The 15,166-nt window shown below is 39.7% G+C and overlaps 1 protein-coding gene across 1 annotated transcript in view; it reads right to left on the bottom strand.

Moving 5' to 3' along the window:
* The window catches only part of LOC143277770 (uncharacterized), a 35,233-nt gene extending 27,064 nt beyond the window's left edge, over nucleotides 1-8,169 (bottom strand). The window contains exons 1-3 of the mRNA XM_076582674.1: nucleotides 7,608-8,169; nucleotides 6,144-6,253; nucleotides 4,351-4,399 (exon numbers count right to left, since the gene is read on the bottom strand). Of these exons, the coding sequence (XP_076438789.1) occupies nucleotides 4,351-4,399; nucleotides 6,144-6,253; nucleotides 7,608-7,804 (356 nt within the window). The 5' untranslated portion in view covers nucleotides 7,805-8,169. The remainder of the gene's footprint in view (nucleotides 1-4,350; nucleotides 4,400-6,143; nucleotides 6,254-7,607) is intronic.
* Nucleotides 8,170-15,166: the final 6,997 nt, after the last annotated feature.

Raw genomic sequence — 15,166 nt, 5'->3', positions numbered from 1 at the left:
AAAACCTTTTTACACATCACTGCTCTGAGAGCTGACCATCTGCTGAAAAACTTTTTTTTACACATCACCACTCTGAGAGCTGACCTTCTGCTGTAAAACCTTTTTACACATCACCACTCTGAGAGCTGACCATCTGTTTTAAAACCTTCTTACACCTCACTGCCAGCTTATGTCAGGCCAACCAGGTGCTGCCGACAGTCCCCACAAACATAGATGGTAAATTTCTGTGGACAAGACGTTCTAACTAGGAGTGATTTTGGCTAGCAAGGAGTGTGAGTGTATCTGCAAATGCCTGAGTGTGCATGCATGTTAGTGTGCGTACACATAATCATGTGTGCCGTGAATGAATATGTGTGTGTGTGCATGCATTTAATGTAAGTTTGTGTATGTGCATTCATGTATTACATGCACATTATGCATTTATGCACACAATGGAAACAGTGGATGGATTGTTCAGGATCAAACATTTATTTTAAAGTTTGCACCAAACAATAGATTAAATCAATAAATCCAGTGACTACATGTCACTACATTACAGGACTCATGAATGTGTTCTTACTTTTAGTGTCATGTGTCTGTACAGGTACAGCTTTTGACACATTTCAGTACCAAATGGTACCCATTTTTACACTTTTTTTTAAGGCAAGGAAATTATCATTTCTTTAAAACATGGGGAAAAGTCTACCATAGGCAGGGAGGCTGAGAAAGTAAAATTTCAATGAAATTTGTTACTGCATGATTAGGTTTTGACCTGTCAAGACTGACAACAGTGATAGGGTTTCTTTTCAATTAGGGGAGGGAGGCAGGCCCACTCCCACACTGCTGATTACATCCTGGGCAACCACCAATCAGGTTATCTCAAGTCACCTGGGGGAGAGAGGGAGGCTGATCTGTCTTTATCAACTGTCAGGGGGAGGGGGTTGTCAGTTTCCTCCAGCCACAATCTCTCTCCCCAAGCATGAAGCCTGGCTGATCAAAGTTTCTATGGAGCCTTCCACCCCCTGAAGGACAGAAAAGGCCCAGGACACCTTTAGGGACAGCATGCCCTTTGGAGACCATTTCCCTTAATCACCCTGACCTTGCCTAAGTGTGGAAAGTTGGGAAGTGAAAGTGTGGATGCAAAGACCTCCATACAGGAAAAGCCAAAGTCAAATGATACTGGATCTGTATTGGCTGTTGTGTTCTGTTGTTTGGGAGATTCTGCACAACTGTCCCTGAATTTCCCAAAAGAAAATTTAGTTAACAACAGAAATGATACAGACTATAGTTTCCTTGTGAGGGGTATGTAAAGAATTCCTTGGGTATTTTTATTTTTAAAATCCTATTTTACTGACTGCCAATACTCACTGTACTGATGATGGTGCACAGTCACAACTTCCCAGGCAGCTGGGTACTGATAATGATGTCATGGTTTACCAGGATATGAGAAAGGTGTCTTTCAATCACCTTTTTGTTGATGACTTCACCTCTAAGCCATGTTTCTAGCGAGCAGAATATGTATGAGGATGTCTCTTTAAGCCAACATCCCTCACAATCTCTCTTTCTCACACACACGTATACATGGTTTGATCATAGAATCAAAAGTATCAAGAAAACAAGGGGAGAATATGGAGAGAGAGTGAGTGGATGAGAGAGGTGGGGTGGGAGGGAGAGAGAGAAACTAAAAGTAAAACTGCAAGACAGGTCAGGTAACATATGAAAATAGGAATATCAGTAATTATCCCAAATGTCAAACTAAACTAGTTTGTGTGGCTTGAATGTGGATGAAAAATATTTAGAAAGCAATAGGACAGAGAGAACAAAAGTGAAATGGAAGGTGGTATGGGCAAAGAGAAAGAGGACAGGTGTGAACAGGATGTCAACCGAATGAAATACAAAAATTATGTGCAGTATGATCTAAGTTATCCCAGTCAGTTCCAAAACTGTGTAAAAATCACTTTAAATCAGCCACTGTGTCATGCGTCTGGCCATTCCCTCAAAGAAAGCTGAATGGAATAACCCAACACAACAGTGCTAACTACAGATCAAACATTAATGCAGTACATGGTCATTGGTTGAGTGGGGTGTTATCAGTCCTGGCCTGAAGTAACAAGTAACAATTGGGAGGCCACTGCTGTGTAATCAACCCCCACTGGATCACACTGACCTCATTACCCAGGTATTCATGCCTCCAACAAGCCCACAGGCCACACTCAACAGGTTACTAGACAACTGAACGAAGACAGCAAAGGTTCAGTGCTGTTGCCAGATATGCCCCTGTCAAGTGGTCACTTCCCACACCCACCCTCTCACTTCACCCGGGTCCAAAATTGACTAAACTAAGACACAGTAACTGAGTAAGAGACAGGTCAACAAATACATACCAATGTTAAACTACTCTGAAATCATGGCATTATCATTTCACAAAGACAAGCATGGACCTGACAGTCAAAGAATGATGCAGCTGTTCAACTATCACTCATCCATTAAACCACATAAAATTAAATACACCAAAGATGGCCTGGAACTTGTAAAATAATAGTTATGGTGCAGAAGTTTATTTTCAGTTCATTTATCTTAAATGTTATGATTATCTTATTTGTATTTGTATTTCTTTTATCACAACAGATTTCTCTATGTGAAATTTGGGCTGCTGTCCCCACGGTGAGCACGTCGCAACACTACAGCACCACCCATTTTTTTTGCATTTCTTCCTGCGTGCTGTTTTAATAGTTTTATTTGTTTTTCCTATTTAAGCAGATTTTTCTACAGAATTTTGCCAGGAGCAACCCTTTTGTTGCTGTGGGTTTTTTTTTTATGTGCGCTAAGTGCATGCTGCACATGGGACCTCGGTTTATCATCTCATCCGAATGACTAGCATCCAGACCACCACTCAAGGTCTAGTGAAGGGGGAGAAAATATTGGCGGCTGAGCCGTGATTTGAACCAGAGTGCTCAGATTCTCTCGCTTCCTAGGCAGATGCATTACCTCTAGGCCATCACTCACTCCACAATTATTGAATAATTTTCTTTTGAATGACAGATAGAATCCAGGAAGGGTGTACAGTTTTTCATTATTTCACTTGTATCTTAGAATCTGATGTTTTCTTACCTGAATATTTTCTTTTCACACGATAAATGATTTGTGCGTGGTGATACGGGAAGCACGTGCCAACTACCGGCATTCATTTGTTTTTTTATTTAACTTTCACAGCTGACGAGTATTTGAGTGAGCCAAAAGAAAATTCTTATATCTTAAGTGCTTGAGAAGCAGACAATAAAACAAAGTATTTTGAATCTAATGGAATTGAATCAAACTGAAAGTCAAAGTACAGATGTAAAAACAGCAACATTTCCTTGAAAGGTGTAACAGCCTCTGTCTCAGACATTCAAGGACTTTTACTTCTCAGTACACAAATCTAAAAATGTCTCCCCCTTCCAAAATTAAATCAAGAATATAAAGCCAGATTTTTGTATCAAATTAATGAACAAAACATGTTCAGTTTAAAATATTACTGTAATATTACATCAATTTACTGGGGGAAAAAAAACAAAAACAGAGTGATGCCACTCTCAGGCAACCTCATCAGAATAAAACGAAATTTTGTGAAGCTACGCATACACTGAAACATTTATTGTAATGCAGATTATAAACAATGTAAATAAATAAATCACATGACCATTTTAACTTTCTTCATAAAACTTTTAAAGACAAACAAAAACACAAAACAAAACAAGAAAAACAAAAGAACCAGAAGCAGCCTGAAGCTTTTTTAGATGCACAAAGCACAATATCAAGAAATGCTTTTATCCATGGATATATGATCCAGCTGTTGGCCTACAGCTCAATTTCCATGCATATGCAGGTAACATAAGCCTTTTTTCGTGTTGTGAATTCATGATTGTCACAATAATAAAGGTTCCTGCTCAAGTATCTCACATTCCTGGAAAGGAATTTCTATCTAAAAAAAAATATATATAATGATGAAACTTTTTTTTCAATTACAAAATGTAGCTCTGACTTAAAAATGTAATATTCATGTGTGTGTGCACATCACATGCATTACATGTGCATGCATGTGTGTTCAAGGACATATGTAGCCATGTGTGTCAACCTGAAATCAACACTGATCCCGACAGAAAATATTCACAAACAATACAGCTATGATTTCATTGCAAACCCCCAAAAACAAAGTATGGCAGTCTTAATGAAGGGTATAACCGGCCATACACACGACAGCACACACAGACATGGGTGTTGCAATCATGAATGTATAAAAAAGGAAAGAAAAAATGAATGAATTTCATAGCAAAGACCTTACTTTTTTTTTGTTATTCATACAATATTCTACAACATAAAATGTCTGTTTACCTTTCTAATGTTGGCGAATCAATGAGCGTGGGAGAATCAACAAACACGCCTGCAATGATAAAGAAAGACATTTTTACAAAGATTATGTGAATCAGACAGGCAGTGTTGTATCATATGTCAGTATGTGAAACTAACATTTCAATCTAACAATTCTTTCTCAGTGTCTGGCACATAACAGGTGCTAGAAGTCACATGGAACCACACTGATTATGCTGCACTTCACCCCGAAAGTACAAACTTGATTATGTTACAATAATGTTGTGTATGAATGTATTGAAATGTCAGACAATGTACACAGCATGTGTCCCATTTGTCCCAGTGTGAGTTTGTGTGTGATGTGTGTTGTGGTGTGTGTGTGTGTGTGTGTGTGTGTGTGTGTGTGTGTGTGTGTGTGTGTGTTTGTGTGTTTGCAAGCATGCGCGCCCGTGTGTTTATGTGTGTGCATGCATGTGTGCGCGTGTGTGCATGTGTGTGTGTTGTGTTCCTATGTGCATGTGTGTATTCATTTCTGTGTATGAATTAAATGCATGAATGCATGCAGTGTGTAATGTTGAACTTTGAAACTTCCAATACAACAAATTCAGGCATGGTGCACACACTCAAACAGTGCACATATTACTGACTGCACACCACTGAAGTGCACCACTGCATGATTTCTTTTTATCTGATATGCCATGGCCAAATCATTTAGTTGTTTGATAAATCAAGACAGTAAGAGAGTCGGAGGTCGGAAGTATTCATACTCATGAGGACATAAATTTTCAGGACAAGCACACGACACACAAACTAACACATGTATACAATATCTATCAGTCAGTTGCTCTCTCTCACACACACAGACAATGAGACATATACATTTTGACGCAGACACATACGATGATATATAATGTGTGTAAATGATAACAATATTAATAATAAAATGCAGGCTTATATTGCACAGTAACCCCATCTCAGATGGGGCTCACCATGCTTTACAATAAAATAAACAAATCTAACAATAAGTCATTAAGTGACATAAAGGTATGTTACAAAAAAAAAATAAAATAAAATAAACACAGGCAATATCAGTTTCACATCACACAGACCCAAATCACAGCAAAATGAATAAATAACATTCACAATAGTCAAAATTTACACTGAGGAACGGGGCATCACAAGAAATACAATCACAAATACATAGAAATCAACTTAAATAAACAGCACATGCAGTGATCAGATCACAGCAAGTATATGTAGATGGAGAAGTTATACTGAGAAACATACAGTTTGAAAAGATATGTTCAGAGCGCTCTCTTGAATGCAGGTGTTGGGGTGTGATGGAGGTGTGAGGGTAGTGAATTCCACTGTTTGGGAGAAATAAAAGTTTTTTGAGCGAGTCTGGAATACACAGTGAGTGTGAGCATGTCATTTGATGAACGGAATTGTCTGGATGGTGATTAGACAGAAAGTAGATCCAAAAGACAGACAAGAATCAGTGAAGAAATTGTGACAGAGGACTGTACTGTACTGGAGTTTGTACTGTATTCATCATTTCATGCTTGAATGGGGAAACCAGTGAAGGGGAGCAAGTAGTGGAGTGATGTGATGGCGTTTCTTAACCTTGCGTGTAAATCATGCTGTAGAGTTTTGAACTTTTTGCCGTTTGTCTACAGTGTTTAGAACAGCCAGTAAGAACTGAAGAAGAGTTTTTCCATAATCTAATCCTACCAGTAATAGAATAAAACAATGTCTGTGTACATACAATGCTACATAATTATACACAAATATTTGCATGGATTCATCACCATTTTTACCTGATTCTGTTGATGAGGCAGAACTGAATGCTCTCTCCAAAGATGCATGGCAATCATCTGATGGAGGGGTGTCAACACTGCTGAGTGATAAACGCCGCTTGGGAGTCCCCCTGACACACACATGCACACACACAGTGTACAAGTATACTTTGCTTTCAAATCATTACATTTACAATAAGAATAATCTAAACAAAAACACCAAACCAAAATTCTTTTCATGGAGCTCTACCTTTTCAGTAACACAAAACTAAATGCTAAAGACTCACCATTTGATCATATTTTTAAAAGTATTTTCGATTGACTTTATCATGTGAAATGAAATACTACATTTGCAATGTACTAAATAGGATCATAGATTATTTGCCAGATTTCAACCCTATCCCTTTTTTTTAGTTTGATCTTATATTGGGAAAATTCTTATTGGAGAATAAAGCACTGAATTTAGCTGATATTGTGATAATAAGTATAGTATACTGCCAAAAGATTTTTTGGCTTTACGTTCAAACAGTAACATGGTCAGAGCAAAATTATATTTAGTTTTTGTTTGGGTTGGCTTTTTGTTTAATGATTATGGATACTTGCAAAAATTCAAGACAGCAGAAAGAGGAAAAAAAAAAGTATTGGTATTTTCACTTTAATATATTGTAAATCAAGTGTAATTCACTTCAATCGTTTATTTCAATGAAGTCATGATTATCTTTTGAAATGTGTGCGATTCATATCATGTATGAGAGTGTGCATTTGCATTCATGTGTGCTTGTGTACCTCAACCTGTTTATAACTTAAAAGTGTGATATAAACATTGGTGAGAAGGAGAAAGAAAATGTACATCTTAGCACTAACTCAAAAGACTAAGACTGTTCACAACAAAAACTCACAATTATTTTTTGTCTCACAATAATTGTCTTTGTCATATGAAACACAAGCAACTGTCAGTGTCATGTATCCACTCATATTACAAATGAACATTAAAATAGATCACATAAGTTTACAACACAGTTTACAATGAAAAGTTCTGGAGAGTGAATTAATGGCATGAGAGAAAGAAGGAAGTAGAGTGTGAAAAAGGGCTGTTGGGTGATGGCATGATTAAAAGCATAAGAAAAGTAATCCAGTTAAACCTGAATTACTGCCGTTACACATATTGTTATGATATGAATAAAATATCAATCACTGTGCTGCCTAATCAGACTAATGTAACCATATATTCACTTTTTAACATGCAAGCCTGTTGTGAACATATAAACCATGACAACACAATGAATATCAAACAAATTTCACTTTTATAAACTGATAGAAACAAGTTCTACACAACTCTCAGTCTAGACTTATCTGGAACGCATTTCTGGAACTGTGGATGCCTGTTGAATGCTATTATGACTGTGAATGCCTTTTTCTTTTGTTACACTGGAAGTAATAGCTATAAAACGTGATGATTGAATAACAAATAAATATGAAAAATACCTTCTTGTCGACAGTTCACTCATATTCATTGCCAGGTTGGTCATTGGTGAATTCAACCCGGCAGTCGGACACGGGTCTGTGGAATCAGCTGCCATGATTTCTTCGGTCTGTGACATGCTGGGTCTTGTTTTTGAACTCGCAGAGGAAATGTTTAGTTTCAAATTTAGGTTGATTGGTTTGAGCGGTCGTCTTGACATTTTCAGTTGCTCGTCAGATCATAATATTCACTGAAATATAATAATTAAATGTTGTTGCTTATTTTTGTTTAAACTGTATTCATTTAAAAACTGAGGCAGCAGCTGCTCTTTCGATTTCAAAGGCTTGGCATTCCACCTGCCGTTTTCAGGACGCGACGCGTCGTTACAATTTTTTTTCTCGCCACAGCTTGTCAGTCAGTGTTGAGGTTTAAAATTGCTTAAATAAACAATTTCTTGATTTTCTTTAATACATGCACATTATTAGCATTTAATTTGACGTCTCAATTGACTACAGTATGTAAATAAAAATTTGCCTCTAAAACTCAGGATGTGCCCAGACACGGAACCACCGCCACCACGTTTGAACGCTATGTAATTTCAACCAATCAGCAGCGTGTGCATTACTTGTCTGCTGACAACCGTTTGTCTTGTGCGTCTGCTTCAAAAACACAAAGTCGGACATTTTTATATTTTATAACTGACTTAAACGTTGTTTTACTATCGATTTTTGAGATAATATGAAAATATAACACTTTTTTTTCATAAAGACATATTTCATTCCATATTCATTATAATATTTGGCGCGGAATCTAGGAACACAAGCGACAAGTCACAGGCACACGAAAAGCTGAAATTACAATTTGAATTGTACAGTCCTGATTAAGTCCCGACGATTATGGTCTACATTTTGTATACTGTACAATTTCATAGCTTATGTAAGATCCCAGTAAATACTCATGTAATCTGATGTACTTTGTTGTGACTCACAAATCCCAGTGAGCAACAGGTGATGGTTTTCCAAACAGCCCAGCACAGGCGTATGCAGAGAAACAGGAGACTTGAGGGGAAAAAAAAAGTAAAGTGTCTCCCTTCTTTGGTATCATTTTTCCTGATTTTGTACTCCTCACCAGATATATATATATATATATATATATATATATATATATATATATATATATATGGTGTGTGTATGTGTGTGTGTGTGTGTGTGTGTGTGTGTGTGTGTGTGTGTGTGTGTGTGTGTGTATGTTCTCCGTGTTTTTAATGGATCAGTCTCAGTCTCGTTCAGTTCCAACACTAGGTCAATGGAAAAAAAGTATCTGTTTCAAAACAGTAGTTGATAAAGCTCTTACAAAAAAAAAAGAAAAAAAAAAAAGTGTCTTCTGAAATTTGGTCAGTGTGTGCAGTGCCAGCACGTACGCGCATGCTGTCTTTAGTCAGTTTAACAAACCTCTACTCCCACTCAAGTTCAAGTTCTGCTGCAAAAGTACCTGTCACTCACCCTTCAGTTTTCCACGTGTTCATTCTCAAGTTCATTCTCATATATCGCTGTCTATCCTTTTTTTTTCTTTTCTTTTTTCTCTCTTTTTTTTCTCCTTTTTTTCTTTTTTTTTTCTTTTTTTTCCTTTTTTTCAGTTCCTTTTTTTCAGGGTTTTTTTTTGTTTTTGTTTTTTTGTTTTTTTTTTAATTGTTCTTCGAATTCCCATTTTTGCATACATAAGCCATTGAGTACGAATGGAGACTGGACTGATGGACGCGTGAAGGAACCGTGCAATATTATGTTTTCTACGCCGTCTCGGACGATCGGCCCCGCCACTGAGCTAACTGCGATTTCAAGTTGCAGTCTCAGTCATTCAGTCTGCGCAGGTGAGGAGTGGTTTGCTTGCTATCTCAGTTCCCTCATAAAACAACAGTTCAAAATAAAGTCCAACGGCGGGCTGTTTTCCTTGTATGTTACTTACTCACTGCCCGTTATGTCCTCTGGCATTCATGACAGTAAGAAGGAACCGCTACTCATGTCTGTTTTGGGCCACGGCTGAGTCTCTGAATGGTTACCCAGGTGTGCTTCGGGTCTCAAGTTGAGTTCTTCGACTCAGTGTTCTGCCCATTGTGTTCTTTGGCCTCAATTCCTCTCTGGTATGGTACCTTCTGGTGTCCAGTGACGACTAAGGGCTCAGTGTCCCGGCGGGTGATGTTAATTTTGCCCTGTTCGTCAGCTGAGTATGACTGGGGATGGGTCCGACCCATTTCCACCGCCTTCTCAGTCAATCAGTGATGATTTCCATGTTTTTCTTGATGGCAACTTATGGGCGAGTACTTGTTGATTAGAAATGACATTTGGTCAGATGATTCGCACGGCAGGTGATTCTTCAGGGGTTTTTCGTCGGAACTTGATGTCAGTCGACAACTTCTTTACTAAGATCCACTCTCTGGCAGTCATCCGCCAGCATTCTTAGTGAGCCATAGAGCAGTGTGGAAAGAACACAGCCCTGGCATACATTGTCGCATGCTGTTGTTTAGCATTCAGAAGATTATTCTCAGTGGTCTCAGTGCTGAGACGGCTCTTGTTGTCGCTGTCTGCTCCCCTATCGTGTCTGACAGTGCTGCCCAGGTACACAATCTCTTCAGTTGTGGGTAGATGTGCCGGTTCTGCTAACTTGGATTGATGAAGTGTTTGGAATCTCCAGAGTCATCAACTTCTTTTTTCTTCTGGCTTATCTTCTGGCGTATTTGTTGTGCAAAGGTGCTAAGATGGGTTGTCTTCTATTGTTTGTGAAGATGAGTGTAGGGGACCAGTGCCACTGAGGTCGTCTTCAAATTCCAGATCTTCCAACTGACGTCGAGAGGAGAGCCCATCTGGTACTTCTTGGTCACTTGATCTTCGGCAGTTATTAGCTTCACCCTGTCTATGGTCAAGTTAAAGAGCAGTGCTGACATCAGTTACACATCCTTGCCTCACTCCTGTCTTCACCTCATCGAAAGTGTGTTCACTGCTTCCTGCTTTCCATGTGAAGTTGGTGTAAAAGTTCTTGATGGGAAGGGCAATCTGTTGTGGTATCTGGCCATAATTTCATAATAGTCTGTCGGGTGGCATATGGTAACCCTTGCCCCAGCGGGGGGATGGGGGGGGGATATAGTGATTTTCTTATGTGTTTTTGTGCTAGAAATAATAATTTACGAGTCTGCCAAGTTTAAATTACGGTATAAATGCAGGGGTGGTGGTAAATATAAGCCATTTTTCCTTCTTTGGGCCCTATGAATAACTTTTGAGTGTACACGTGCTTGAAACGGCACTATATCCACATATTTCATCATACAGTTAACTGGGTTTCAAGTTTGTTTTTTTTATGTCCGCAGACATAAATTAGAATGAGCCTTTCCAGGAATTATATTAAAATTACATTGGTACCGTAATAGCTTGTCACGTGATCAAATACTTCCGATGTATGGAAAATGCTCCAACGCCAGCAACCTGATTCAGTACTTACTGTATGAAGGATTTTTTTTTTATCAGCACGAGGTAATGGCTAGCATGATTAGGCACTACATTAGAATAGATTTGTGTTATAATATGTAGTAATGCATTTAATCAGTCTAATTTACATGGTTTATGTCCCCGCAGCCGACTGCAAGGGCCACAATGTACTAAATGAAGCGCGGTATTTTTCTTTTCTTTTTCCGATGCATTTCTTATGAAGAAATCACACTCTATCAATCTTACTATACTGGTCACTTTTCCTTCTTTGAACAGTATGGATGAAGTCTGGGGTACAGCTGGTTGCAACGCCACAGTACCAGAATAATGAATATTATTCATTTTCTTTGTAAACATAAAGTTTCGAAGCGTGGACACACGAATTCTGTATCATTCACAACAAAAACTTCAAGGACCAAACAAAGCAAGTCTCAGACTGAGAAATACGAACATTTGTGTGTCCATGAAACCCGCACAAAGTTTGAAGGTTATACTGTGACAAAGTTAGCAAAGAGACTGGATAATGCATTGTACGTATTTCACTTTAAAAATGACAGACATGTTCTTAGATGCAAACATCTGCTTTGAATAGTTCTGCATTGAGGTTTTCTTGTCCAGGGTTTTCTGTTCTTCACGTGAGAGATCTGATGCTGAGCTTAAATGAATTCTTCTGTATTGTGTGATTGAATATTAACATCGAGATCGGACTCTGCTTACTCGTATACCTGTTTTTGTTAGTGGTCTGTTAAAAATTTCCGCCCATAGAGCTTCTGTTCTGCTTCTGATGTGAGAGCCGCCCTCACTTGTCAGTGGTTCCATGGTACTTGCTACAGATATTTTGACTTACATACATTCCTTTGCTTCCCTCTGTTGGCTGCACCTTCAGCCTGGCTTGCAAGGATGTCCATGTACGCCCGTTTTTCTGCTCTTGCCATCCTCTTCACTGTTCGGACATCTTTATACCACAGTTTGTACCTCTCTAATATTCTCTCTGACTTGGCCTTTATTAGCTTCTTCTTCGTTGTTCTCCCAATTTCAATAGCTTGCCAGGTGTCTGTTGTAATCCACTCCGTTTTCTTCTTTTGTCTGATTCCTAAGTAGGTTTCACTGGTTTAAATGTGTATATGCAGCGCTGATTTCATATGCGTCAGGTTGTGTGTGTCTGCTAGAGCCTGGAACGCGTTTTTAGCTGTTGAATAAAAGCACCCTTTATTCTGGGGTTTTGAAGTTTCTCCGAATCAAACTGTAAGTGTCCTGTTCGTCCAGAAATGATCGACCCCAGGTACTATCGATCATCAGGTGCAGTGGGCGATCTGATTCCTGTCTCTTACGTTTGGAGAACACCAGGTCACCCTGTGCACATGATATCGTTGTCAGTGTGGAAAGCGAGTTCCTCTAATAACAAGGTCGTAGGTGGTACAAAATTCCAACTTGACCATTTCTCTGTTGTCAGTCTTTATCAGTTCTACAACCTTCCCTCCATATGGTCATGTCTTAGCTGGTATCGTTCATGTTCGAAAGTGGAAAGGCTGCACAAATGACTGCCGAGATGAGGAACTATAACATCACTATCCTCGGAATCAGCGAGTTAATATGGACTGGCTCTGGTTAGAGGAAGCCTGCCACAAAAGAGTTGCTGGTATTCTTGGGGAACGAAGAAGAAGATGCACAACATACCAAGGGAGTGTCCTTGATTTATCAAAGACAACTCAAGGAGCAGTCATTTGGTCACACAGCCCACACCGATAATCACTGTTTCCTTCCATACCAAGAAGAAAACGATGGACTTCACCCCAACGAATGACAGTGATGAAGTGGGCAATGAGGAATTTTACAGCAGACTGCTGTTTATCTTGCAGGACCATCAGTCCAAGATGCAACATCATCATCATCATGGGTGGCTTCAACGGCAAGGCCGGCAGCAACAACAAGGTCTATGAGGTGGTCATGGGATGGCAGGATAGATGATGATGATGATACTGATTGGTATTCAGTTATATAGCGCTTATCCTCGGTCGGAGACCAAGTCTCTGAGCTCTTTACAAGCACGGAGTCATTTGCACAACAGGCTGCATAGGTGGAGCCGATTGACAGCTGCCATTCGGCGCTGATCATTCAGTCGTTTCTTGTGTCATTCAATCAGGTTTCAATGAATCACGCCCATATACACACTCATACAGACATGTCACATGATCGTTTTATTCATTTACTCCGCCATGTGGGCAGCCAAACTCCGTTTTCGGAGGTTGCATGCTGGGTATGTTCTTGTTTCCATCACCTACTGAACACTGACATATATACCAGGATCTTCAACGTGCGTATTTGATCATCTGCGTGCGTATATACATGAAGGAGGTTCAGTCACTTGCAGGTCTGCACATGATATGTTGACCAAGGAGATAGGAAAAACTTGGCCTCCATCCTTTACCCAGCAGGCGCCGTTAACGAGATTCGACTGACCCTGGACCTCAGATTGAAGGTCAAACGCTCAATCCTTTACCCACCAGGCGCCGTTAACGAGGTTCGACTGACCCTGGACCCTCAGACTGAAGGTCAAACGCTTTAACCAATCAGCTTTTGCGTCCGTCGTCTGAGCGAGATGAATGACAACTGTGTGGAGAGTTCGCCGACCCGTGCGTCACCACAGGCATCCTGGTCAATGGCGGAAGCTTTCGCCATCGTCACACTTCACAGAAGCCTGGGATACAGTAAGCGACTTGGATATCACCAGACCAGTCAACGGAAAACTAGATGCATGTCTGTATCAGGAGAACTGAAGTTATAAGACTGATCCGTTCAAGATGTACAGGTCAAATGAGGAGCAGACGTTGCTTCAAACTATCATCCCCTTGTTGCTCGGCTGAAGCTCAAATTGAAGAGGAGCTGGATTGGAAGGACCGGCCGGCAACCAGTGCCAACGTTAGGACTACAACTTACTCCTGAAGGACTCAGCCAAGCCAGAAGAGCTCAAGATCTCACTCTCTAACAAATTCCAGGTCCTGCAAGAGAAGAAGAGACCTGTCAGCGAGAAGTGACCGGGAGTGTAACAAGGAAACGCGCCTCGCCGAAATCGCGCATCTACGTGACGTCCGGCAAATTTACGGAAAGCAAAGGATGACGCAACTCTACGGAATATTACCGCGTCATCGCCAGTGCCTCTCACCATCAAACGGATCTTCTTCTTCTCAAGTTCTTTCCCTTCTCTACCGCCTTCATCATAGTGAAGACTGTAGAGTATAAGGGGGTTTTGCCTGTTGTTTGAGTCACTTGTGGTACAGTTTGCTGGGTCCGGATTTTGGAGAGCTGAAGTATTTTATTGAAATTAAGAGGAGAGAGAAAAGATTGAATTTGTTAATTTTATCTATGCTTTTGATCTAGAGAATGAATGGACTTACTTGAATTAATTGATTTAATTGTTATTTAAGGTTTTTTTGTATGCTTATAATTTTCTTGCTGAGAGAAAATGAATAAACTCGCCAAAATGGGTTGGCTCATTGCCTGTTTTAGATCTCTCAGTATTTCTTTAATATTCTTGTAGTACTGAAAATTAATGTAATGGTAAGGTGACCAAGATGGAAGCAGATCGAAAGATTATCGATTTCATCGTTTATTTAGGATTAGCTTGGGATCTAAAGAGATCCAGAAAAGTTTAGATCTAAAGAGAAGGTGAGCTAGTTAGGAATTGAAATTAATCTTTGGCCGGTTCTAAATGGGAAGGAAATGTAAATTAACTATTGCGTTAGTTGGTTTGATAATCATTGATATTTATTTTAAGCTGACTAAGGCCTATTGGTAAAACGTCCAGTGTATTTCATGTTGTATTTCTGGCGTTTGTTCGTGCCTATCACATTTGTTTCCGTGCTGTTCTTGTTCTTGTATTATAATGAGTATAGAGAACTAAGAAACTTTAGTAGGCCAGATGTTCCACTGAGTCCAGCTCCAGACCGGCCCAGAGAATAGAAGAAAGAACTGGTGCCAGGAGGTTTTGACGGGATTTTCTAAAGACTGTGACCCTACACCTGAAGAACTTTATGTTCCGGCTCAGAACGGACTGAAGACGACTCAACCTGCTCTTCTTCCTCTACAGACTTCACCAGCCGGAGGTC

This window comes from Babylonia areolata, chromosome 2, assembly GCF_041734735.1.
Source record: "Babylonia areolata isolate BAREFJ2019XMU chromosome 2, ASM4173473v1, whole genome shotgun sequence".
Taxonomy (NCBI): domain Eukaryota; kingdom Metazoa; phylum Mollusca; class Gastropoda; order Neogastropoda; family Buccinidae; genus Babylonia; species Babylonia areolata.
This window is presented reverse-complemented; position numbering and strand designations above follow the sequence as displayed.